This window comes from Crocodylus siamensis, chromosome 13 (assembly GCF_052110815.1).
Source record: "Crocodylus siamensis isolate JL-2025a chromosome 13, ASM5211081v1, whole genome shotgun sequence".
Taxonomy (NCBI): Eukaryota; Metazoa; Chordata; order Crocodylia; family Crocodylidae; genus Crocodylus; species Crocodylus siamensis.
In genome coordinates this window covers 4671856-4698289 of record NC_143407.1, presented here as the reverse complement: position 1 = coordinate 4698289, position 26434 = coordinate 4671856, and the positions used below count along the sequence as shown (strand labels likewise).

General features: G+C 55.7%; 1 protein-coding gene across 2 annotated transcripts in view; it reads left to right on the top strand.

Moving 5' to 3' along the window:
• Positions 1 to 26434, top strand: part of CDK18 (cyclin dependent kinase 18) — a 50371-nt gene that overhangs the window by 3355 nt on the left and 20582 nt on the right. For both annotated transcript variants that reach the window (XR_016438854.1, XM_090025181.1), the window contains exon 2: positions 20999 to 21139. Coding sequence is in view for 1 of the 2 variants with exons in the window: in XM_090025181.1 (XP_089881307.1) it covers positions 21031 to 21139 (109 nt within the window). In the remaining variant the exon portion in view is untranslated. The remainder of the gene's footprint in view (positions 1 to 20998; positions 21140 to 26434) is intronic.

The window sequence follows — 26434 nt, the reverse complement described above, 5'->3', positions numbered from 1 at the left end:
TACACGGCTTCCAAGCGCAGCTAGCGTTTGGTGGGACGTGAGTCTGAATGAGGAAGGATGGTCCAGCGGCCTGGGCACCAGCTTTGCCCTGGAGCAAGTTGCATTCAGACTTCCCGTGTGACCGCAGATTGCAGGTCCCCGTCTGTGTAATGGGGATAATAGCTCTGTCCTACCTCACCGGAGCACTGGGGCTAGGGACAGAAGTTACACATGAATCGGTTTAAGTGATCAGAAACTAGTTTAAACCTGTAACAGAACACAAGTTCAGTGCACGTCAACCGGTTTTAAAATGGCTGAAACTGGTTTAAGATAAACCTGGTTGAATGTAGTATCAGACTTCATTGATTTGGGTCAAACCGGTTTATGAAACCTCTGCCCCAGACCTGGGAGGATGCTTGGATGTTTTGGACTGGGGGAAGCAGAGAGGGGCACTGTCCACCTCTAGTTTTCCCTTGGTCTTCCCCTCCCCTCCACTCTTCTGGCAGATCCGGCCCCTTTAAACCAGCTCAAGTTGAGACATTCGGTGTCACGAGACGTGGATAGCACGCTGCATGTTCACATCTCTTAGGTCACCCATCCTGAGGGGCACAGAGTGGTGCTGGGAGGGATTTAAAGACCATGGTGCCAGCAAACAAGACACCCACTGGTTTCTCCTAAATCTGTCATGCCGCTCTTTACCTGCTGCTACCAGTGCCATGTTTGCGTGCCGGTTTTATTTCCTCACTTCCCCATCTCACCAGCCTGTGCTGAACCTAGGGAGGAGGGGGGCTGTGAACATTGTATTTTTTTAATCAGGTAAAAGAAGGGATAATTAGGATACAAAATATTGCGGCAGCCATCTGTCTTCCCCAGTCTGCATCTTGCGAAGGCTGCTAATAGCCTGCCCAGAGCTGGTTGTGCTAGGGGACTACCTGCTTTCAGACAGACCCAGGGATGAGCCTTCTTATATGGGGAAAGAGAAAACAAGCTGCAAGTGAGAGGGCACATGTAGCACCTAAAGGCATAAGGAGATGCACTGTAGAAAAGCCCTTCAGACAAGGTTGATTAGACAGGTGAGACTAGCTAAAAGGGTGAGCAAGGAGGAAGGATCAATATTGCTGTCACGCTCCGAATGCCAACAGCAAATGTTAGTACTGCATGACTGAAATGGCTTAAGGAGCAGCATTACTGCTGGAGACCGAGGTTATCAGCATTAAAGGTACAGGCCAGTAAGATCTGCCCGGCTTTTCCAGCTGCTAGGGAATGCCCCACGACCCTGCCCTGCCATTCTTTGCTAATCCAAGGATGTTAGAGAAGAAGACGAGCGAGGGGAGCTAGGAAGGCCAGGGTCTCGCCTACAGGAGTGCAAGCGCTTTGGATCAGGAGCTGTCTCCCCGGCGGCTATGTGCAGCATCTCACATGACAGGGCCTTGATCGTGGTCAGACTTTACCACAGCAGAAATAATCGCTTGGAAAAGTCGCTCATCCCCTATGCAGTGTTGTCAGTGCCTGGCGTCAGCCAACTCTGCCCAGCCTTTCCAGAGCACACGGTGGTAGGACTAGAGTGGCGTTGTCACTGCAGGGCAAGGGGGAGGGGTGTGGAGCTGGTGTATGCCAAATATAAGAACAGGGCCTGGCTAATGAAGACACTTAATTACTGCTGAGCATTGAGTGAGTTCGATCTAATTATGTCTCGGATCGGATGCAAGCAGCGAAGCTTCGCTGCATGCCTCAGCAAGGTGGTAACATGCCTATTTTACAGATGGGGAAACTGAGGCACAGGGAGGCTGGATGGATTGCGGACGGTCCCACTGGCAGCATTAGGCCTAGTCGGAGCTCTGGCTCCTAGCCCCCGTGTGACACCCATCGGGTCATTTTTTCCAGGATATCTTTGGCTGGGGAGTAGGGTTCCCCCGGAGGGTGGCAAAAAGCCCCGCAGGTCAGCGTTTTCAGGTGGTGTCCGAGGGCGGGTGGGTCCGTTGATGGGGATGGGTTGAGGTCAGACAAAGCACTGGCGATGTTCAGCATGAGGTGAGCTCCCGTTCCAGATCCCTTCCTGCGCTCCTTCAGCCATCGCTGGCTCCAGAGTCAGGCCTCCTATTTAAAGGCGCGAACCTGAATTTAAATCGGCTGAGGGTCGAGAGGGCCGCTTCAGTGCGCCGAACATCCGGGAGGAAAAGAAGCCATTCCTGCAAGATCAGGCCTCTGGCACAGGCCACAACCTGTTCTGGTACCGTTGCTGTGGTCCCTGGACGCCTTTCAGAGATGCAAGGAAGCGCCACGGCTAGCAGCTGCAGGGCGCAGGTCTCTGTGTCTCCCTTTCATCTTCCCTGGCGAGGAAGCCATCTGAAAACTGTAATGCTGTATGACACAGGTGTAACGCCAGGGCGCTTTGTTCCTGAAGGCAGTGATTGTCTCTTGTGTCCTGGGGAGCTGCGAGGTTAGTGTTTTGGACAGGTCACGTAGGCCCACCTGGTTTCCTTCGGAAGGAAAGGTGGAGGCTGCAGCGAATGGCAGTGCCCATTTGAGACCCGTAGCCTGCAGGTTGCTGTCTGGCACTAGCTGTCCTGAATTTGCACCGCTGGCCGGCTGGAGGGCACCCTCGAACTTCACTTGTTGTGAGCTGTGCTGGTGGAGGCCGTAGCAGCCACGGGAAGGGGTCGTTATCTTGCACGGGAGCGGAGGGGTGAGTGGGTTTGAGCTCAGGCTCTTGGCTCAAGTTCTGGTGCCTTTGTGGGGCTGGAGCCCACTGCTCGAGTCCCGATAGTGCTTCTTCCCCCGGCTCCAGCTGGCGTTTGAAATTCCTAGCACCCCCTTCCAGTTTTGGGGACCTGGGAGAGAGCCGGAGGGGTGCCGGCAAGCTGGTTCCCTAGTAGCCCTGAGCACTTGCCTCCTCTGGATGACATGCGGTGGAAGTCCTAAATCCAGAACAACATGGAGATTTTGTGGGCTGGTCCCACGTTCTGCAGCCTTAACCCAGATTGAAACACGCACTTCCTGTGCAGAAAATATCCCAAGCATCCCATTTATCACAACCACGTAGTTGTTTTGAGTTCAATAACTAACTGAATGATATCTATTCAAAGTGCTGGCACCCCTAATGTGCCACGAACAGGTGTACCATGATCCACTCTATTATATGTTCCTGATGTTCCACCTGTAACCTCGCTCTGAATCTGGCTTTCTGCTTCCTAATATGCTTTGGGATCTTCAGGGGAGGAATAAGCCTGGAAAACTGGCATTGGATTAGCAGCAAGTGGTACAGATCTTTCCTGAACCTGAACCAACCTCTGCTGATCTTCTTTCAGATTTCCTAAGGTATTTAGGTATCTGAAATGCAGATCAGGACCTAGGGGAGCTTCTTAAAGCCCCTAGGTACCTCCAGGGATGTATTTGGTAGCAGTGATGGTCTGAGACAAAAAGAAATGCAAAACTAGAGTTTTAGATGCATTTAAAAATGCAGTTTTAGATGCATTTAAGAATCTAACCCCAAGTGCTTTACTTACAACTACAAGACTGGAGTCTCCTCCCAGAAAGGAAGTGCAACCACCTGCTTGGGGGAAGCCAGATCCACAGACCAGGACAGGTAAGGAAGACAGTTGAGCCAGATCCTCACTGGTGGAAATCAGCAGCACGCCAATGAAAGCAATAGCTCTCCTGTGACTTAGCTCTTCTGGGGAGGCAGCATGTAACGTCCCTGTTGGAATTGCTCTCTCTTTCCTGACTGAGCAAGTGCTGAAAGCAGGTACAATGGGTCCCATTTCCAGATTAGCAGCCTCATCAGTGGCCTCGCCAGAAGTATAAATAAGTAACGCTGGCACGATTCACTTGAAGGGCAGCAAGATACAGGCAAAAATGATACGCATGGTCTAAAAGCAAGAAGACTGAGATACTACTCAGGGTGGACGCTGACCTAGGGGCCTTGGGATTGGGCCTTAATGAGCGTCAGTAAAACGACCGGGCATCCTTTAGTTCAAGGTACTAGAGAAAGCAAAGAGCTATTATTACTAAAGGGCTCAGCCAGCTGGGCCCACCACGTCCTCCGTCCCTCAGAGGGAACCGGTAATTCAGGTACAGCAGGTTGTTTTCTGGGGAAATGACAGCCCAGCTGGTGACGTTCAAGGCCTCTAGTGCTGCAGAAATCCCCAAGGAACAAGCATCTAAGTGTCAGATTCCTGCTCACCAGCTCCCAGGAGCCGACCGCACCTCGGACCTGGACACAGAGTCTTTTGTCTGCTGCCGTCAGGAAGGCATGGTCAACCCAGCAACTCGCGATTGCTCGTGGGCCCTTTGCAATAACTACCGAATTTCCCAAATGCTGCGGAGGGAAGGAATGTGTCTGCACCTACTACCCACCCCTGCTAAAATATGTGGTCTGGGCTCTCAGCTGCTGTAAACCAGCGTGGCTCCAGTGAAAGCAAAGCGAGGCACCCTGACAGCAGCGGTGGAAGCTATCCTGTCCTATTCTGGTGGCATTAGCAATATAAGAGCGGTATTTAGAAGTCCCAGGCAATGTCAGGCCTTCACTGTGCAACGCAGTTCCCAGCCGACCTCCTGGCTCTTCGCTAGCGGGAGGGCTGGATCCCGGCAGCCCGGCCAGTGCGCGGGGAGGTTGTGCAGGGAGTCAAAACCAGCTTTTCTCAGGTGGCTTCGGGGAGAGTCTGATGCACGATACAGATCACTTCCACGGGCAGCGGCAACGCAGAGTTAGAAGAGGCCTAGCAAAAATACACAGTCATCTTGGGAAGGGTCTCCTAATCCTAGTCCTTCATCCGAAGGGGAGAAGGGAGATGCAGGGATTAAAGGGTGAAGGGGCGGATGTCTGAGATCTGAAGGAGCCTGAGCGTCCGGTGCTGAAAATGTCCTGCAAGGCAACGGCAGGCACGGTTCTTTCGGGAGACGGGATATCTTTTATTAAACCAACTGAGTAGTTGGAAAAAAGTTCTTTGCAAGCTATCACCCTTCTTCAGGCACAGGGAGTCTCTCTTAACCAAAAGCCCTGCAGGCCAAATGCCTCTGCTCTGCTTGCGGTTGGAGATGTCTGACGGCTCGTGGGTCAGCCCAAGGGACACTTGAGCCAGACTTTGTCTTACTAGGCTTTAAGACAGGAATTTACTAACACTGTTTGCAGCTTCATCCATCAGGTGAGGGTGGTGTTTAAGGTGGCAAAGTCCCCCGGCTAGGAGTTTGTGGAGGACCGAAGAGCTAACAGCTTTAAGATCCCCCTGGCTAGGACTGTGATGTTTATGTCTTGCCCAAAAGACTGCTTTGAAGGCAGAGATGCCTTCCTTTTCCTGGTCATAGTCCCTCTTACGCAGTAAGCCAAATGCCGTCCAGCCACTTCCACCTTAATATCGCTTCTGTTTCGAGAGTGCCGTCCCCGTTATCAATAAATCTCCAGGCCCCTGGAAAGAACAATGGGCGCGTTTTCCCTGGTAAGATGAGAATTTCTGGTACCGTCAACCTCTCGTATTGTTGTGCCCTTTGGAAAGAGCTGTGACGTTCAGCTGTTTGATTCGCCGTTGATTTGTTCTGCTGGGTTTCTGCGCAATTCTGCCATGGGACAAGGAGCCAAAGTAGACTGCGAAGAAGCGCCTCTGAAGTCAGGAGCTTGCCCAGAGGAGCCGGGAGAGGGGAATGAATCCCTTTGAGTCATTTAATTCTGGGAAAACACGATGCTGTATCTTGGGAAGAAGGAGTGATTTCCTAAATTAGCAGTAGTGGCATGCCTTCTATTGAAGCACATAATCCCTTCCAATCCCTCCTTATTAGGGATTAATTGTATAACTCACAGCACTATGATAATGGTCTTGCAGGTGGTAATTGCTACGTGCCCGGCTGACCTGACAGCTTTCAAACAAGATGGGAGCACTTCGTCCAGGGCTGCTCTGCTACTGAGTTGCTACCTGAATTTGAGCAAATCCCCTGTCTTCTGGACCTCGGGGCAAAATCAGCATAATGCTTGCCTGTCTCGCGGGGATGTTATGAGGCGTGTATGGAAACTGTCCAGGGTCTTTTCAAGTTGCCCTTCTTGGGCTCTGGATATGGAAAGGAGACCCACAAGTGGTCTTTAACCCTCTTGATTTTAGGGCTTGCAGGAATGTCAGCTCTGATCCCCCTGGTTTCCCTGGAGGAACTCTTGTGGCTCTCGGATGTTTATGGCAGCGCTTGTGTGCAGCTTGAAAAGTTGTCAGCCTTTAACAGAGGCATCATCAGTCCAAAGCATTCATTAGCAACTGGGGAGGAATAGAGGTCAAGAAAAATATATGAAGTGTACTCTGAGTGCTTATTCCCAGAACAGTAAAAGGCTGGACATTTATCCAGAGGGTGCGTGTACTGGAACTCAGTACAAATAATACTCATTAACAACAGGCACATCCTGGACTCAACTTTTTTCACCCCATTAAGGCTCCTTACCTTGCTTCTCAGAGCATTATTCTTCAAATAGCAGCCTTCAGATTGACAGAGCCTCGGCAGTTCAGGGTTGCCATAGAAGACTCTTGCTCAGCTTCACCAATTAAGTAGTATGAAGTATGGTGATGTTGCAGAAGTAGACAGGGGGGATGAAGAGCTCCCATGCTTTATGTATTTAACTAATATGCAAAGAACCAGGGCTTGTTAAAAAAAAAGGAAAAGCAGGGGAAGACATTTTTTCGGCCACGTGCTTACAACCCGTCTTTGCGCATCACTTCTTAGGAGTGCCCAAGAAATGGTGACCCTTGGCTTACATTCTCCTCCAGTCCATCTCTCTCTATCTCCTGGCATGCTCTGTTATCTTCCCAGTTCCCAAGGCTCACACACAATGCTTCTCACTTGTCAAGGACACCAAGGCTGTGGCTCGCTGTATGCAGGCAGTGTGGTGACCTCTCTGGGAGGCTGCACTAAGTTACGACAAAAGAACTGATAGCTTCAAAAAGGGAGAGGGCCAGGAAGAACAAGGATGCGGGATAGGAGTGAAGTGGGCTGAAGAGGGCTGCAGTGTCACTACAGATGGGCAGTGCATTTTGAACCCTGAACCAGCACCGCTTCTGAAATGGGGCTCCTGTCCAGTTGTGTAGGATCCCGTGTGGGGCACTGCTCGCTCCTCCAGTGGGGATGGGATCTAGTGCAATCACCTCCCCAGCTCAGCATGGGCAGGCCATGTCTCCAGGGGACACAGAAGAGCGGAGCAAGATCCCCTAATGCAGTGTTTCTCAACCTGTGGGTTGCAACCCAAAAGTGAGTTGCAAGAATATATGAAAGGGTAGCAATCCACATTTAAATGTAAATTTAAAATGGATTCGCCTTTGAAGGAGAAAAATATGGGAAACTGGGGCTTTGCTCTTGCAGGCTGGCAGATTTCCAGCCTGCAAGAGGCTGCTTGGGCCCCCCCGTGCCCTACACACCTACCCCTTCCCTACACACTGGGACGCTGGGGTCTAGGGGCAGGGACAGCGGGTTGGGAGTGAGGGGCACTGGGTTGGGACTGGCCATCGATGTCTACAAATGGGTCCTGGTCTGAAAAGGGTTGAGAATCACTGCCCTAAGGGATTGTTTCCCCTCCGGACTGGTCCCTCCTCCTTTGGGCAGAGTACTGACAGCAACATCCTAATTTCAGTGGCTGCAACAAGCCAGTAAAAAAAGGCCCCCAGGAACACTCAAGTCCCTGCAAGAAAGCCTTTGAGCTGGGGGGCTGCCCGTGACATCTGCATGTCAGGAGAAGTTGATCTGTGAAGGAGCCGCTTTGCCACAATGGAAGCAAGTAACACATCCCACCCAAGCCCTGCCAGGCCCGCTCGAGCTGTGGAGCTTGAGGGCAAGTATGCACATTTTGAGTTCATCTGAGGAAGCTGTTTATTCTGCAGCCAGCAACATCTTAAGCATCCTGGCATCCAGGTAACGCACCCGAGCTATTGCCAAGCTTCCAGCATCACAACCCGAGTTTTCTCATAACAGGAACCCCGACAGCCATCTCTTGGGCCAGGAGGCTTTCATTTCTCCTGCCCCCAGCCAGCAATAGTCACCACTGCTTTGGCTGCCAGTCAGCGCATGTGCCTCCGGAAGGAGAAAGCAGGGCAAAACCCCTGCCGTAAATTCATTGCAACCTGAGAGCAAAGCTGGAAAGACGCTGGCAGGTGAGGCAGGTTGGATCCCGCTCATATCTAGTCTGTCAGAGGTTGTTTCTGTAGCAACCCGTTTAACGAAGAGCTGCAGATGGGCACAGTAAATATCTGAGGTGCTTTCCAGGGTCTGTGCAGAGCCGCGTCTACACTAGAGGGAAAACAGACGTGTGGCTGAAGCACTAGATGGGTGCACGAGGACACCGATCTGATCTGCCACAACCCTGCTGCGTTCCCGTGGGCAAACCGCTTCGTCTGTCTCTGCACCTCGGGGTGATGCACCTATAAGCGGGAGATGGCATCTAGCGGTCGTGCCTAGGTTGAAGGGTCTTTGAGGCAGGGCTGCATCTTACTCCTTGTACGTACCGTTCCTGTGCTTGCACGGGGCTCCAAACTCTTTTGTCTTCCAACATGCCTGCATTACAAACAGCAAAAGGTGAAAGGGGAGGCAGGAGCTGGCTGGTTCTTATCTCAGCTTGGGGTCGGATCAGATCCACGGACCTCTCTGGTGGCAGGGGAGAGCCCGCCCAACAGCTTCCCTGTTCTGTGGCCCGGCGAGCTCGGGCTGGACGACTGGGATGGGATCGTCTGGCCGTGGGATCTGTGAGCTGCGAGCAGGTTTGCTAGGAATCACGTGGTCCTCTTCCTGCCCCTGCAGCACTACTGCTGTGCACCTGCTGCAAGCCCTCGTCTTCTCCATGCACCTCAGATGGCATCCCAGAGCAGGGCCCGGTTTCTGGTTGGGGTCTCTCGGCATCACAGCGACGGTGCAAATCATTGTAAAGCATTCTGAGAGAGGTACGGGCAGTTGGCGTCATGAAAGGTCAAGGTCAAAGACCAGCCCACACACGACTAGCAGGATCGAGGGATGCTGGCATCATAGCCGATGGCATTCAAGGAATGTGGCCGGCCGCACATCCAGCCACCTTGGGCTCCCCAATCCGAACGATACAGCTGGGTTTCCAGGGCGGCCCCTGGGGAGAGTCCAGAGCCGGGCCCCAGGACCGGAGCAAGATGCCCTCCAGTATTTCTGTGCTTTCACACTTCGTTATCGCTTGTCTCTGTGATCCCGGGAGGCTGCTGCATTCCTCCCTGCGTGGCTGTCCGTTGCATTCCCTTCCTAACTAAGCAAAAACCATGCAACACAAGCACGGGCCATCCCAGGCAAGTACGCCACTGGCTTAAGGTTAAATGCCAGCTTAGCTCCATCCTTGGCGAGGCAGCAGAAACGCGGTGTTTGTTCACTCCCTGGTCAGCATGTGACTCCCCCGGAGCTTTAAATAAAAGAGATTTGAATCTCTGCTGCAACGGGGTTTATAGGCCTGATGCTGAACAGTGGGACTGCTGTGCCGGCCCAGGACCTCAGACAGAAACCGCCTCAGTGCTGCCACTGCAAGCCGACCCGCGGGCTGGCTCTTCCGTCCTTGGTTTCTTTCTGGCCGCGGGCAGATCTGGCCGAGCTCTTAGGGGCCTGTTTTTTATAGCCGGATCAGCACGCAGCAGCCTGAGCTGAGGGGATTTGAATCCTGTATGTGTCTGCTCAAGATCTCTCCTGCTCCACCCCCACTTCCCCGGAGCAGTGAAAAAGAGGAGGGCATTTCAGGGCAGCACTGTGAAGTAATTAAGGGCTGAACTGGCGCGGGAGCCTCCCTGGAAGAAGGAATAGCATGGAGGCCCAGGTATTTATGGAGAGTTTGGGGGAGACATCAACTGGCAAAGGTCCCAGCAGTCGTAAGGAGCAGCGCAGGCAAGAGGAGCTGGCCCTGTGCTTTTCCACTTGGTAGGCAGACAGGGAGAGAGGTGGAGCCTTCCCATGCTTCAGGGTTTTGGTTTGGGTTGATGAACATTAAGGCTGCCTAAACTGCTGTTTTGCCCATCGCCGGCGCCTCTGGGAGGACGCTGAGGCCCAGGCACCAGGTACCTGAGCCTGAGAAGGAGAAGCAGGCAGCTGCAGCCGGGCATGGACGGGATGAATTTTATGTGCAAAGGACTGGCACCTTGCAAAGGCCTCAGCCTCCTTCCCAGCCATTCGCTGGCATCCAAGGGACTCGCGGGGTCTTAGGAACCTCCGTGCAACACGTGGGTCTTGTTCTTCCCCTGCAGACAGGGAAACTAAGGCGCAGAGGGAGAGGCAATGTGACTTGCCCAAGGTCTTTGGTAAAACAGTAGCAGAGGTCGGTCTAGAAGACAGGCCTCCCGCCCCAACCTCCTGTGCTTTAACAGGACTCTCCTTCCTGCTGGAAGCAGGTTGTGAACTGGAGAGATCCTGGCATGACTGCAGGCTTGGGGACCGTGTTGCCCCTGCCCTGAGGAGCCAGGGCCCCCCTGGGTGTGTCTGGACTGGGCCATCCTGTCAGCGCATCCCGTGGGGAAGGACCTCACAGCGAGGTCTGGAAGCTGCTTGGCAGGGACAGGGTTTGTCCAGGTGCACTCAGCAGAATTGCTTCTCCGCTGCTTTGCTCTGCACCAGAGCCGGCTGCATTTTAGCGGTGGGGGGAAATAACTTGTGTGCGAGCATCAACCTGCCAGGTCTTCTCCTTCCACTTTGTATCTGTACATGCTCCGGCTAGTAATGATTTTAATAGGGAAACCATCAATATTTTAGCAAGGCTGTTATTTCAGAGCTGCTACCGCACACACCCGCCGATACCGGCTGAAATGCCTCCCTCCTGCGTGGCGTTTTCATGGCCTCACGGCAGTTAACTAGCAGGTTGCAGAGCTCCTTGGACTCTGCTAGATGGCCCTCAGAGCCTTCTGCCGAGGCAGCTGCCTGCCAACTGCTTTCCTGCTAACCAGAGCCAGACGGTCCCTTAATCTGCTTGCAAATCTACGCCCCTGGGCTTCATCCAGGCAGCTGCTGGGCGATGCAGTCCAGGGATGGGGTAGAGGCGCCTGCAGCACTCCCCACAGCCCTGGAGACCACTATGGCTGTGCCCCCACTCGCTCCTGGAGCGCCCAGGTGTGTTTTGGGGTGGGGTATCAGCCAGATCTCTGCATCCACACGTGCTAACACAACCCTCCTGCGGGATCCCAGACGTGAGCGGGACGCCGGACTGTGTCGCGTAGAGGTAAGCGAGCGAGCGAGCGAGCGCGCTGTGGACCAGGTGGCTGCAGGGACACGGCCGCAGCAGCACCGAGCCCCCCAGCACCGGCGCTGCAGGGTGCGCCTCTTTCCACATGAAGCTGGGGGCTGTAGAAAAAAGTGCTAATATTTGCCATTCCAGGCCGAGCTCCTGATCCTAGAGACGGAGAGGATTTCTCCTCCCTCCCGCAGCCTCCGTGGGGCTAATAAAACCCGGCTCTCTGTGAGCCAGTGTCTGCGCTGAGACCTCTGTGCAGTTAGTAAGCCAGGGAGACGGGGAGCTCTGTGTGGGCTGGAGAGTGAAAGCTCTAATTAAAACAAAGAAAATAGCAATTACTGGGAGGCAGGGAAGCAGGCAGGCAGCCGACACAGCCTGCATCGTGTGGGGGCGGGAATCTCCCAGCTGCCCAGCTTCACCCACGGGGGCTGGAAGATGCTGCAGGGAAGAGGATGATGGTTCTTGACATCTCCCATGCCAGCGGGCTCTTCCTCTCCCCCAGCCGCAACCCCCTTGCCAGTGACGGCATGTCTGGGTGACTGCAGTGCGGTGTAGACACCCCCCGGCTAGCTCAGGTACCCGGAGCAGCCTGGCTGCAACAGCATAAAGCTCAGCACAGGCCAGCGGCCTGGGTGTTTAACCGTTTCCTGGGATGGATTTTGCAGTCTGCACTGAGCTCTGTTGTGCTGCGGTTGCTGGCACCCCTGCTAGCACCGGGCTCTCTGCTGCAGCGACTGATGGGCAGACATGCCCCTTGCAATATGTAGGAAGAGCTTATGACCCCACTCGAGGATAACTCCTGGAATAGAGAATAGGAGGCTTTGGGTCACTGGGAGTAACTTTCCCTTCATTGTTCTGCACTTGGCATCCTCTGTTTCTCTCTCAAACCCCCGGGGAGGCTGGCTGCCAAATGCTACCCACGTGCAGGAGGTAATACTTGTTTTGCATTTTGAAGCATCCTTCATCCAGAAGGATCCCTAAGGCTATGCATTTGCACAGGAACTATTCTACCCACCGATAATATAATATGCAGCCCCTTCTCAGGTGGCTTCTGACAGCTATTTAACAGCGCATAGCAATGCTCTGTCAGAGGGTAGGGCTGGGAACGAGGAACTGCAAAATCCGGTGGAAGGCACAGGAGGAAGCGAAGCTGGCAGAGTGTAACGGAGTGAGCTGCAGTGTGGCCGGGCCGTCAGCTCTCAAAGGGATTTGTGCAGGATGTGTGAGCATCATTAGGCACATTTTTCACAGCTCTGGGAGCCGAGGCACAGCAAGGGGAAATGACTTGCCCCGGATAGCACAGTTCAGGCTCTGCCGTTTGATCCTTCGGGGCGAGAGGCACCCCCGAGATGCGAGCTCATTAATCGTTTAGTTATGAGGCGCTTGAACGACGTCATGCAAGGCAAGTGCTGCAGGACCTGTCCTAGGGTCCCTGATTCTGCTGCTTTTTCCCTTTTAGTATTTAGTCCCCGGTGAGATCAGAACAGGGTGCTGTTGGGCTCCATACGTGTGCATAGTGAGAGAGGCCTGCTGTGATGAGCTTGCAGTCCAAATAGAGAGGAGGCTGAGATATTACTCGCCAACAATGGTGTAGCTAGGATGGAGGGACTCGGGCAACTGCTCTGAGCATCGACTTGCTGTTGGCCCCGTGCTGTGGTGCTACGCTGCTCCGTGGCAAGGCCACTCCGTGGGTCCAGCTGCAATTTAGCTGCAGCAGCACAGAGCTCAGCGTGGCTCATGGAGCTCCAGCAGGTCCATCCTGCCCCTGGAGAAGTCGAGGCAGACTCCTCTTGAATCCCATGGGGCCAGGATTTCATTCCCAGTCCCTGGATCCCTGTTCAGCCCCGTGTTCACTAGGCCAGGCAGCCACACGGCAGCAGCTGACGGTCCTGCTTGAGCTCTCAGCTTGCAAGGGCCAGCAAGTGAAACCTGCACAGTAATTAAAGATGCCCAAGAGTTAAATTCCTATAAAGGAGGAATTAGCCGCATAAGACTGAAGTGCATTAGTTGGGACCTTGTGGAAGGTAAGTTCTCGGACGGTAGCAGAAACACCCACGTGCTTATGGCCGTGTCACAGTCCAGATCCGTGGCTGGCGTAAACCAGCGCCGTTCTCTCGGTTTGAATGGGGCAGTACCAGTTTGTCCCAGCCGGGTATCTGGCCATTTCATCCCTCAACAAGAAGGTGCGTACCATGGCAGCACTGACACAACCACCTTCCCTACGCACAGCAAGAACTCTTCGAGGACAGCAGACAATGGGGGTATTGAACCGGTAACAGCCACTGGCGTGTGACTGGACACACTGGCTCTTAATGGCCTATTGTCGAGCCAGCCGAACACAAGCTACATTCTCCCAGGTTGAAGCCCAGGCGGAGAAGCGGCTCCTTGCGTTCGGCGGTGCCTTCCCTCGTCCCGTCAAGCGCTGGACGACTGTAACAGAGGCCCATAGTGTGAACTGCTGACTACACCGCGCAGGGCTGCGGGCTGCAGCGAGAGAGGCAGAAGCACAAAGGCAAAAACAAGCCCGCTTTGTGCCTGCCTGTTACTGGGCTCATTGTCAGGCCCTGGGAGAACTGGGGTGGAACCGTCTACCCAGCAACACCGCTCCGGCGCGCCTCCCCGGTCACACCGACGTGCCCGGCGCGAGTTACGGGCCGGCGCGGTTAAGGCCGCGGCTTCCTTCCCGGGGCGGAGGTTGGACCCCAAACTGTCTTTGCTGCACCGAATCCCACCTGCCTCCAAGAGCCCTTTGCCAGGGGGGTCGAACCCAAAACGGGGCTGGAAGCCCTGTTGTGCTAATTGCCGCACGGGCAGCGCGCGATGAAGATGCCCCGTCGCACGGAGCTTACAGTCGAAGCAAAGGCAGGGACAAGGCAGGGAGCAGGTTGAAGAAAGGGCCACCCCCCGGTCGGGGGAGACATGGTCCACAGGTCCTTCCTCCAGCAAGTGCTCGGCTCCATCCGCCGGCCCCGAGACCAAGCCTCCTGCAACGCCCTGCGGGTCTCGTGGAGGCTAATGGGAGCTGGCCGTGCTGCCGTCCCTGCGGGAGCACGGCCTTCTGGCGGGGGGTTTGTTTCCTGCGTAGCAGTGAAATGTCAAGAGCACCGCGGCGGGAGGCAGGGAGCCGGCCCTCTTCTCTCCTCTCACCGGGCAGCCGCCTCGCCGCAGACACCCGGCGGGAGGGGAACGGGGCAAGAGGGGGGCTGAGGCTTTCTCAGATTCCCAGCGGGGCTGCCTTGGATGTGTGCTCTGCACGTAAGCGGAGACTAGATGGTAGCCCCTAGCACCCGGGGAGAGGAAGCGATTTTAGCAAGGGGAACGAGGCCCGTGGAGCTGTTGAAGGTGCAGCCAAGTCTACTGTCCCCCTTGCCCAAGCCCCCCGTGCTCGGGCCGAGGGGGACTGGGCAGGCGACGCGGCCCCTGTTCTGAACGGCCTCGGCTTTGGGGGAATCCGGGTCCTGACCCTGCCCTCTCCTGACTGCTGCGACCTCTGCCAGGCTCCTTGTCTGCGGCAGACTCCACAGTCCTTTGTGCCAAGCTGTGGCCCTTGTCACGGCATTTGCACTCGCTGGAGCCCAGGCTGGGTGGCCGCAGAAGGTGCCGAGCGATGGAGAAGCACGAGAACTGCTGCCGTGCACGTACCGCCCTCGGGCTGTCTCCAGGACCCAGCCCCGCCGATGTTCAGAGGGACGGCGAAAGAAACCACATTCCCGAGACGGGGCCCACAGTTCTGCCATTCAAGGCCTCGGGCTCTTGCTCAGAGCCTGTCTGCCCAGATCAGTCTCGATGAATCTGCCCAGGCATTTAGCCTGCACCTGTCCCCGTTTCTGAGCCTGCTGTTGGCTTCCTTCAGGATACTGGGCAGGATGCACCCGTTCCGGCTGGCCTTGGCCCGCAGATGCATCGCTGCTTATGGGAACAGGGGTCTCGTTGCTTGGCAGAGGCAGGGAGTGGCTGTGGTTTGGAGCTGGGATTCAAGGGGGGGTTGGCTGCCTCTGCTCCCTCAGGGTTTTCAGCTGCCACAGAGACCAAAATAGCCTCCCAGGTAAATTAAAGCAGCCCCAGGGTGCTCTCCGGGAGCTTGGTAGCACCCCACCCTGTCCCCGTTCTGCAATGCTTCCTGGGCAGGGACCAGCAGACGGCAGTGCTGGTTGAAGGCTGAGCCGTATCAGCACCGGAGGAAGCCTCCCATGACTGCTTGCGTCATGGTACTGGCTCCGGACCATGCTGAAGGCATGTATTGGGGCCACAAAATGTTAATGCGACAGCCCTTGCTGCTGGGTACCGGCATGGAGAGAGCCACAGGCTTGCTGCTCCAAGGCACAGGCCTCTGCTACTTGGGTGGGAGGAGTGCATAGAGAAGTAGCAGCAGTAGTAAATTTTACTTTCCTAGTCTGCTAGAGAGGGACACCAGACACTTAGCAGGGGTGTTGTATGTGTTAGTCTTAGTTCAGTCTGATTTGTCTCCATGCCCAGTTACGGGAGGAGGGCCACATCACCCGCCTTTCTTGATTCATTGTTGATTTAGCTCCATGCACACAGGCAGTGCCCTACAATGGGGCTGTTTGCAAAGCAAACAAGAGTCTCTGCTCTGAAAAGTCACCATTCCTCCAGTATTCGCAGCAGTAATGAATAAGTGTCGCCTACTAGCCATGGAAATACTGACCTACCGAGAGAGGCTGGAGCGGGATGGGGGCAGCTACAGACACTGCTGATGAGCTACTTCCTGAGATACTGCTCTCTTGAGTTCCCCAGCAGTGCGCGGGGGGCTGTTCTGCAGAGGATCCCAGAGAGAAACATCCTACAATAACAACCCAAATATCCACTGAAGTAGTTTGCTATGAAATTCAGAGAATAGTTATTGCTAGAGTTGCTAACATGGCTTCAAAGTCACTATTTAGCAAGCAGTTAAGCACCTTGCACTGGGCAGGGGATTAGCCTTCTTGTCAGGATTCAGGTCTGACATCTGTCAGCAGTTTGCTCCAAATGTTTACAATCCGACTGGCCAAATTCCAGCCTGAGTGATGATATTTTGCCTTTCGGTACCTAAATTTCCCAGTACCGTTTCACCCAGATTCTTCCCATCCCATCTAGCTAGGCTGCATGGTGTTGCTGTGTGTTGGTAATTGGGCAATCCTTCTCATCCCAGAAGTGGCTGCCTTTCAGTGGCAGCTGTTGTAAATCACTTTGAGGGTGTTTTGGATCCTTTGGGTGGAAAGATAAGATGCGAATGCAAGTGAGATTAATATTTTGCTTCCCTAGGGGCTGCCTTGCAAGGTCTAGCTCGCTCTGCTACAACTGATAAATGCCTCTATATCCTATCTGAGCTGCAGCTAAAACTTATTTAAAGTCACTAGCAATCATTGCCTTGAAATCCAGGCAGTGGGAAACAGGGCTCTCCCCAGCTCATTAGTGGAGTCTGAGCTGTGGAGTGCCAGAAGCAAAAACTGCAGCTCAGAAGAAATCCAGGCAGAAATTAATGCCCCTGACCTAGGGAAACAAGTGTGCCAGCACACCCGCTGATGCTGTCCCTTGCTTGTGTGCTGCAGGGACAGGTAAGAACGCCGCCACGCTGGCTTCTCCAGCAGCTGGGTCTGAAAGGCGCTTGTGTACAGCAGCCCCGACACCCGCGATAGCCTTTTGCTTCTCAGTCTTTGCAGCTTTAGCCACCAGGGTCTGTTGTCCCAAAGGTGACTCCATGTGCCCCTGCTCCTCACTTGTTCCCATTCCTCCCCTAACCTGGAGTGAGCATCTCGTTTCCCATCACATTTGCAAGCGATGGGGGGTGAGGAAGGAGGCAGCTGAGCTAGCAAGACACTGACTGCTGCTTTCCCAAGAGGCCACTGAACTTGAGCACTGCTGGTTGTGGATACTAGGGGCAAATTTAACACAGCAGAGGGGAGGGAACAGATCCAGGCGGATCTGGACAGGCCGGAAAAACGGGCAGAACGAAATAGGATGCAGTGAACAAAGACAAGTGCAAAGTGTCCACCAGCTTCCAGGCTGGGGGACGACCCTCTCAGCAGCACAGCAGCGGAAAGGGATCTTGGAGTCATAGTTGACTCCAAGATGAACATGAGTCAATGTGACGAAGTGGTCAACAAGGCTGACCGCACTTGATTATGCATTAGCAGATGCATGATGAACAGGTCCAGGGAGGTGATGCTTCCCCTCCATGCGGCGCTGGTCAGGCCGCAGCTGGAGTACTGCGTCCAATTTTGGGCGCCGCACTTCAGGAGGGATGTGGACAACATGGAGAGGGGCCAGAGGAGGCCACTCGTATGGTCAGAGGCCTGCAGACAAGGACCTACGAGGAGAGATTGTGGGACCTGGATCTCTTCACCTTTGCAAGAGAAGGCTGAGAGGTGATCTTGTGGCTGCCTATAAATTCATCAGTGGAGGGCAGCAGGGAATAGGAGATGCTCCATTTACCAGGGAGTAACTGGGAGCAGTGGCCACAAATTGATGGGGAGCAGATTTAGGTTGGACATTAGACAACTTCTTCACAGTAAGGGGTGCCAGAATCTGGAACGGGCTCCCAAGGGAGGTGGTGCTCTCCCCTACCCCGGGGGGTCTTCAAGAGGAGACTGGACAAGCACCTAGCTGCAGTTGTCTGACCCCAGCGCTCTTTCGTGCCCTGGGCAGGGGGTCCCTTCCACCCCTAACATCTATGAATCTATGATTTGCAGAACAGCCCAGTGCCCAGTAGGTCCCTCTGCAATGCCTCCAGCCCAACAGGGTGCCAAGCCCTGCAGTAACTGTGTCCCCCTCAGGCCTGACATTGCCCCACACCTCTGACCATCATACCCAACCTGGGGACCAAAAGCAAAGGCTGTGTTGGAGATTCGGGCCTTCAGTGTCCCAGCCTGAGCCCCACAGTCTAGTTTGCTGCATGGAAACAAAATGCCCAAAGCCCACACCCTCAAGAGCTGGGCACTGAGTGTGCCAGGCTTCAGCCACACAAGCCGCTGTCCTAGGGCAACCCCCTTGTGTAATGCAGCTGGGCTCTGTGGCTCACACGGGTTTGACGCGGGGGCAAGCTGCACTGATGGGAGTCACACGGTGCCGCCCGGGGACTGGATCTGTGCGAGAGGCGGCCCTTTCGGGCCATGCCGAGTACCACGGGGTGGAGGGGTCTCAGCACAGCGCAGCTGTCAAAGGTGAGTTCTCTGGAAAAGAACGAGGAGAAGAAAGAGGAAAGAACAAGAACAGCCCCATAAATTTTGGTCTGTGGACATTTTAATTGGGCCCCCTTGCCATGTGTCAGGTGGGTCCGTGCTCAGCTGAAGGAAGCAGCTGGGTTTACCCGGTGCACAAAGTTGTAAAGATAATGGGCCCAGAATAGCCACGTACCTTGCAGGGCGGGCAGAGATAGGCATCCTGGCCATTTCTCTACTGCTATTTTTACCCTCATCCCACTTCCGCTCCCGGCAGGATTATATATAGCAGCTCAACAGAGCTACAGCGTGGGTAGGTGCAGTGAGGGGAAGAGCTCTGGGCGGCACTTTCTGCAGCTCATGATTGCCCAGCACTCAGGTGCTTGTTTCTCTTGAGCCCGCGTGCGAAGTGGGAGGGAGAGAGGGGGAGACGGGGGTAGGTCCTACCCCATCCCCCTTTCAGCACTTCCCCTTTCCCCTTCCCTGACTGCCCCGGAGTCCAGGCGCTTGGCCTGGACATGATGGAGACCAGGAAGGCACGTCCCTTCTGGGCAGGTGGCTCTGTAGCTGCAGGGTGCCCTGCAACCACCTTGCACCTTCTGGTACCGAGAATGTGGCACTTCCTTCTGACGCCTGCACAGAAGAGAAACTTGGGGAAAAAAATCGACCTGGAAACAATTAAACGTTTTGTTGGTGTTTCATTTTATTGATATCAATATATTATATACTATATATATACGTATGATGCTGTGTAATGCCTGGCGTGAGCCACATCCCACCAGTTCAACTCCTGGGATGCACGTGACTCCAGGAGCATCTCTAATGTCACAGGCAACGGGGGGATGCTCTGTCCTGAACTAAAGGCCCCGGTACACTGAGGCATGAACACCTCCCTGCTGTGAATGGGGCTGAGCCCCACTGGACTCGTATCACCTGGGTTTTGGAGGGGTGTGATTCTTGGCCACAGCTCTGCAGGGAGTGCCTAAGACATGAAGGTCAAGCGGAGAAGGCCCCTCGTGCCCCACAGCCTGGCCTTGACCCCTTGGACCGCCCAGGTCTTTGCTTGGATTCCAGATTCACTCAAGAGGTGCACTTTTCATCCGTGGGGCTGGGGGGACGGGGAGAAGCAGGTCTGCCGGAGGCGTGGGCAGACGCACCCTGGCAGTCGAAGAGCTGGGTAAAATCCAAGACCGTCCAAACATCCCAGGCGAGGGCTCGCTCTGGCCACGGGAGGCAGCGTCAGGCTGATGAGCGAGCAGGATGGGTCTGTGACTGGCACATAATCTATTAAGCTTTCTATTATTATAAGCCATCTATTATTAATGTAGGCATTTTGGCCCCAGCCTCTGCGTTGCCACAGCGACGCGGTGCATTAGCTCCCGGATGCCGCGTCTGATCCCATTGCTCTGGAACGCGAGAAGCGTTGCGTTGTGCTGATAACCCACCCGCGCAGGGAGGGGTTTGCGCCTGCCTCACCGGGGTGCAGCCACGGGAGAGAACGTGCCGCTCCCTGGCTCCAGGGCGGGCACGTAGCCTGGGATGCCCATTCTGCAACCTGGGAGCCAGAGGCTGATTTGCACGGCCAGATCCCTCTGGGGCTGCAGAATGAGAGTAACAGGAAAAGAGCTCAGAGCCGTGATGTGGAGCAGGCAGGCGAGAGGAGGGGGGCAGAAACACCTTGGTATTCTCCTTCGCACCAGCCCTTTGCCCAGCCACCCCCACACTCGCCATCTCAAAGTGTCGCGTCAGAGTTAGGGCTCTCCAGGGGACCTGGCTGCTAGCTCTGTTTGGAAAAACACAGGCCTGGAGCCCGCAGCTTTGCCCCTGCAGCTCTGCCCAGAGTTGGGGCGATGCGTTAGGGTGGACTTGCTGAGCCACTGTATTGACTCCACTACTACGGCAAAATAACGCGGCCTGTGTCCCAACTGCAGGGCAGAGTGGGGGCGGGCACGGACGGCTCAGGCGAGAAGCCGTTTCAAGTCCATGAGGCTCATCGCGCTGCCGCCGGGACGCGGGATATTCGCGGGGAAGCAGCCCCCTGCCCCATCCCCTGGGCTCACGTGGCTGCTGGGGCACGGTACCCGCTCAGGGCTGGCGGGAGCGTCGAGCTGAGACACGGGGGCATCCGCACGTCACCGTGCGGTGGCGGTCCAGACCTGGAGGAGTTGTGGGTCAGGACTCCTGCGGGGTGCGGGGGCTATCCAGGGCTTCAGGAGCAAAGGGGCTGCACGCTGAAGGGCACGGGCAGAGCTGTGCAGGGTCTCCCACCGCCAGTCTGCCCTGTGGCTGGCTCGGGGCTGGGCTGTCCCGCCTGTCTTAGAAGCATCATTTTTTTGCTAGCGTAATGGCCTGCGCAATAAAAACAGCCAGAACGCAGCTGTCTGCGTGAGCGGCTCCAGACCGTGTCCTATCTGCATTGCTGAGCTAGGGAGGGATGCAGCTAGCCCCGGGGCAATGGAGGACAAAGTGACACATCCCAACAACACCCTCACTCTTTGTCCCTCCAGGGTCTCGTCTTTGGGCCTGGTGTTCGCCAGGGTGGGGTGCTCCTGACTGCAAACAGCGCTCCAGAGGCCCAGGATTCGGACAGCCAGGCCCTTTGAGCCCAGCTCCAGGCAGGGCTGGCCGTCCCACAGGCAAGCCATGCCCTTCGTCACGCCCCCTCTCTCTCGTCTCCCCGCAGGGCCCTGCCATCCCCCTGCAGCGCCGGAGAAAATGAACAAGATGAAAAACTTCAGGAGGAGGTTTTCCCTCTCGGTTCCCCGGACAGAGACCATCGAGGAGTCGGAGCAGTTCAACCAGCTCAACAACAGGAAGAATGAAGGTGAGAGGCCGTTGGGTTCAGGACGACTGCTCCAGCATGGCCAGCATCCCCTCCAGGCAGAGATAGTCAGGGCCAGTGAGCGCACAGTCTGGGCTCCCCTCCACCTCGGTCCACCCGGCTCCCAGCTGCCTCGAAACACCCAGGGGCAGCACAAATGCAAATTGCCTGTGTGTGGCTGTGGGTGAGTCACTGCCCTGCTCCGTGCCTCAGTTTCCCCATCTGTGTAATGGGGGTAACCCTTCCCTGTGTGGAGAATGCCTCAGGGGAAAGGCACTGCACCAAGTGCAGAGGGAGGTTATTTATCACCCAAGCCAAGAGCAAGAATGACCATGCTGTGACAGGTTTCTGAGCACCCGGGACCCCCAGCCCTGTGGACAAAGAGGCTGAGCAACCTTGCTCGAAGCTGGCTTTCCTCACTGCTGCAGCCTCATGTCCCCGCAGGTCCAGCCTCTGACACCTGTGCAAGCAGGGACATGGCCACCCTGGTCCCCGGCGGGGCTGTAATCAGACACAGCCCTTAATTAGGCGCACAGAAGCTGAGGGAACGAAGCGGCAGGAGGCTCAGTGCCGGCCTCAGTCAGCAGCTGCTGCCGTGCCTTCCTCGGGGAACGTCAGCCCTGGGCTCATTAGCACCGCGGCGCAAGCCCAGGCTGTGCCGTGTAATGAGGCAGCTTCCCCCTGCCCTGACTTTAATGAGATCTCGGCCCGTCTCTGCCCGACCGCCTCCCCTTCCATCTACAAGCCACGTCCGTGCGCTGCCTGCCCTCTCCCGGGGACCTCTGCTCCGGGCGGGGCCGGGACCGGGGCCGGGGCCGGGGCCGGGGCTGGGACGGAGCCGTAGCAAGTGCTGAGCTCAGTTTGCCATGCTCTGGAGTTGGTCCCCGTCCTGGGGACCCCCAGTGCAGACCCAGCGGCAGCAGAAGGGCCCCGACCCAGGCCCGGATCGTGTCGCTGTCTGCCAGCGGTGGGCCTGGTATCAAGTCCCGGGCTGGGACTGTGCCCGTCCGGGGGTGAGGTGAGACTCGCTTCAGGTGCAGGGGGCGTCTGGACCTCCCAGCTGGGGAGAGAGACTTTCTTCCCCAGCAGATCCCGGTACCGGGCTGCCTTTTCCCTCCCCAGTCAATCCCTCGTCCCGCCGCCTGGCCTGCTCTGATTGCCTTCATCGTACCTCCAGTCCAATGTCTATATGGTCTGTCCCAATATTTTGCTTCTGGTGTTGCCAGGTCTTGTGGGATGCATTGCGGTGCTGCAGGGCATCTCAGGGGCCCCTCCACTGTCCAGGCGTTGTCAGTTTGATCCCAGCGCTTCCCCAGAGCCTGCTCCTTCTCGCCCCAGATCTCTCGATCCAGTCTCTCATGGGCTGTAAACAAGTCGGGGAAGTTACCTCCCCGCCGCCTTTCCCCTCCTTCCCCTGCAAGCCGCGACTGTTGTTTATTAAGAGCCCCGACAGCTGCATTTCTCTGTTGCGTCTCTTCAGCCCTCCACGGATGGCATTTCAGAAACGCCCGGCTGCTGGGAGCTCCTTCCTGCAGCAGCGGGCCAGACCGCCTGGGCAGAGCATTAGCAAGTGGGAGAGGGTAGGCACAGCTACCAAGAGACCTTGCAGCCTCTGCAGGCGTGACTCGAAGCCCACTGAAGGCAATAGTTACCTTCCCGGGGGTCCTTAGATGCTGGAGTCAGTGCATGCTGGGGTTCAGAAAGGAGTGTGCATGGCTGGAGGGGAACAGGACAGCATTACAGCACTCATTTGTCCCGCTAAGACGTGGGGTTTGCAAGCAGGAAATAGGTCGGGAAGCTGCATCTAGAACGTGCCCCTAACGGCTGGACCACTAAACGATGCCTGGGTTTGAGTTTGGATGTGAATTCCCTTTGCTCATATTGCATAGGTCTACAGAGGAGTTATATAATGCCACCGATGAAGACCGGGTCTCCGAGTTCACAGCGTGAGTGCGGGTAACTGGTCGGCATTGCTATCCCATTCTTTAAATGGGGTACATCTTAGCTGAAGCATGTGTACTGCCCGGTCTGCCTACAGAGGCATTTCCCTTTACGTTTCTTTGCATCGTTCCACTTTGCATCGAGCCCGTTATCAGCCGGCTCGAGGGAGGGGGAAGGGGGGCTGGAGGCCCTGTGGCTACCCTGCGTGAGCTGGAGGGTCGAGCCAGTGACACTTAACAGCGTGGCTGGACAAGAAGATGCCTTGAGGTCCGTTCTCACGAGGCTGCACCAGGCAGACAGAGCCGCGGCAGCTTGGGTCTTGGGGCACTTGGGCTTCTCCTGGAGCAGGCAAAAATCTTGCCAGGAGCTTGTCAGCACAGCAGCTTCCTCCTTCCTGCTTTGCTCCTGACCCCGAGGCCAATACGGAAAGAACTGAAAAGAAACAGAGCTGACAAGTGGAAAAGCAAACAGCTTCCCCCACTGGGTACACCCTGTCCCAGACAATGTCACCCCAGCGCCGTCCGACGGTGCCAGGGAGGGAAGAGGCAGCTGGGCCGTGCGTGATGTCCTGAGTGCCCTGCGGGAGGGGCATGCAAAACACTTGCTAGCCCAGAAGCCCTCCCAAGAGACACATCAAGGCACCCAAAATGGCAGCGGTGCCTGGTGCCGGCTCCTCACGTTGCCCTGCCGCAGCACGCAGACACAGGCAGGTGCGGGACTGGGCCAGGCTGGGGGAACAGTTCCTGTCCCTGGCATGTGATTCAAAACCTAAGCGACTGGCGGAGATAGCACAGCTTGGGCCTCAGGGTTGCAACAAGGACCTCCACGTGGTGCACAAAAGGGAAGTGGAGGAGGTGACGTCTGCCTGAGTCTGCAGTCAGCCTAAAACAGTAGCTCCGGGAGAGATCTACATTGGGATATTGCCTCTGAAGTCTGGTAGTGCCTATTGAACGTCAGCCTAGTTAACTGGTTTTCAGGCACGAAAGGAGCATAGCAGGAAGGCCAGCTCAGTGCTGGGCAAGGCATCCTAGCTGGTGCCCCGGTACCTGAAGCCTGGGCTGTAGACAGAGCTGTCCAGGTCCCAACACTTACTTTGCCCTCAATTTAATGCCCGGGGGCAACAGGGCAGACCTAGGGATGTGAAACCCTCACACCTTTCCTTTCTCCCTGTGTACTGGGCTGGAGGAGGGCTGTGATCCTGCTTGTTCAGACAGATTTCTCCACCCTGGGACATGGAGGTTGAGTCCAGGTCATTTCTGTGGCACCAGGAGTATTAATTGCATCATTTCCACCTCCGACCAGACCTGCTTTGAGGTCTGGTTCACATTGCCTTGTGCAGTCAGTGAAGAGGGGGTAAAAAAGGCATTGTACCCACAGAGCATCCATCAGCACCAGGGGAGACTGGGATCCAGGGGAGAATTAGGGCCGGGCATTTTACTGGGTACAGGTCATGCCACAGGGATGTGAATCATGTCTACACCAGGGTGTACCCCTAGAGCAGCTCCTGCCTGGGATGCTATCTGAAAGCAGACAAAGCTTCATCACACTGACTGCAAACCCAGAATAGCTCCCAAATTGCAACTGTGCAAACCAGAGCCCGCGTGGGCATGCAGGACACAAGGCAGAGAAAGAAACAATGGAGAGAGGCAGGAAAGGAGATGGATAATCCAAGATCTGAGGGATCTTGGCCATGCAAGCTTAATAGAGATTTAAGCAGAGAGTTTGCACTTAGCAGCGTCATTAAAAGTTGTAACTCAGGCAGGCAGCGGAGGGTGCTGGCCCCAGTCTGCGGGAGATCAAAGCTTGCTTTGGCAGTGGCAGTGTTTAAATGTATTTATAAAAAAAAAAAAGAGAAAAAGCAGGAGGCTCATCAAAAGCAGCTGCAGTGTCTGCGGTCTCGCTTTAATTTGCTTTGATATCCCAGGCAGCCTCATTATTCCCCGGGTGTCAGGGCCCACTGTAAGCCACATGAAAAGCAGAGCAGAATCCAGCAGGCCCTTGCTTGGGCCCTGGCATCATCTCCATCGCACGCCAAGCACGCCCGACGGGCCAGCGTCATCTCTGGTGCAGCAACAACTCCTCGCGGCGCTGCCCGGTCGGGTCTGCAGTCCTCTTCACCGCTGCGCAGGGACCACGTGGCAGATGTGGACTGAACGGGCACGAGGTGTGCGAGCCACTCTGGCGTGGGGGCATCCAACTCATTCAGGGTGGGGCGAGGTCACACGTCATCCTCCATTGCAAGACAGGGGCAGGGACAGATGCTCAGACCTTCATGCTCCTCTCAGTGCTCAGCTCCATCCCTGGCATTGCTGGGGGTGTGCGCAGACAGCCAGGGAGAATAAAGCTTTTGTGAACTCTTTGCAGCCGAGGGCTGTTGTCACCCTTCAGCATCCCCCTGCTCCCGTCTTTCCTCCTTTCTCCCCTCCTTCCTCAAGCTTCAGGACTCTTCTCTTCCTTTTGCAGCCCCTCTCCTGCAGCTCCCGCAGGCTTCACGCTCTCCCACGTCCCACTGCAGTGTCACCAGGGGACTGTGGAGCTCCTGGTGCCGCTGGAGGAAGGGGGAGCTGGCAGTAGGGCCCCAGCGTGCCATCATTTCTGGCTATCTGTAAGCTCAGGCCTACATTCAGGTCATACTCGTTTCGCATCTGGAAGGTTTTCTCCACCCGCCGGGCCCACGGACATCTTTGTAACATGGGCTCTGGGATCCTGAAGCACATCCCTGGAGTGCACTTGGCAGAGGCAGTGTTTAAAGGACTGTAACCCTCCGACACGTGCTCTCAGGGGCAAGAGGTCTCCTTCAGCAGGAGCAGCGCGTCCCGCGGTGGTCACAACTGAAGCCCCCAGATCTGATCCCTGCAGGCGAGCAATGAAGTCCCGGTGCCCCTGTCCAGGTTTCTGCCACTGGGTCCTGTGGGCTGGGTTAAGGATTGTGGATGCACACGCTGAACCGCAAGATGACTTGCCGCTGGCTAGCTTCCTTCTGGTCTGGGCTGCCTTGCTTGCAAGGACCTGGGGCTTCTCTGCGCTCAGGAAAATTCATCCAAATTAAACGGGTTGGTTAGCGAGCGTTACATCCCATGTAGACACATTCAGCATAGCCTTAATTCCATTTAGTTTAACTGACTTTGCAAGAGAATTAAGAAAAAATCAAATTAAGGCCCCTCTAAACCTGCATGAGGCTGTTCACACAGAGGTTTAATGTAATTTAACTGATCCACTTTAAATTCCAGCCTTGATTTACTTTGGATTTGTTTTCCTGGCCGTCCCCTGGCAGAGCAGCCCTCAGAGGCGGGATGCAGTTTCTCTCGGCAGCTGTGGGAGGAAGGCCCTTCCCTGCCTCGTGGCAAGCTCTGGTCG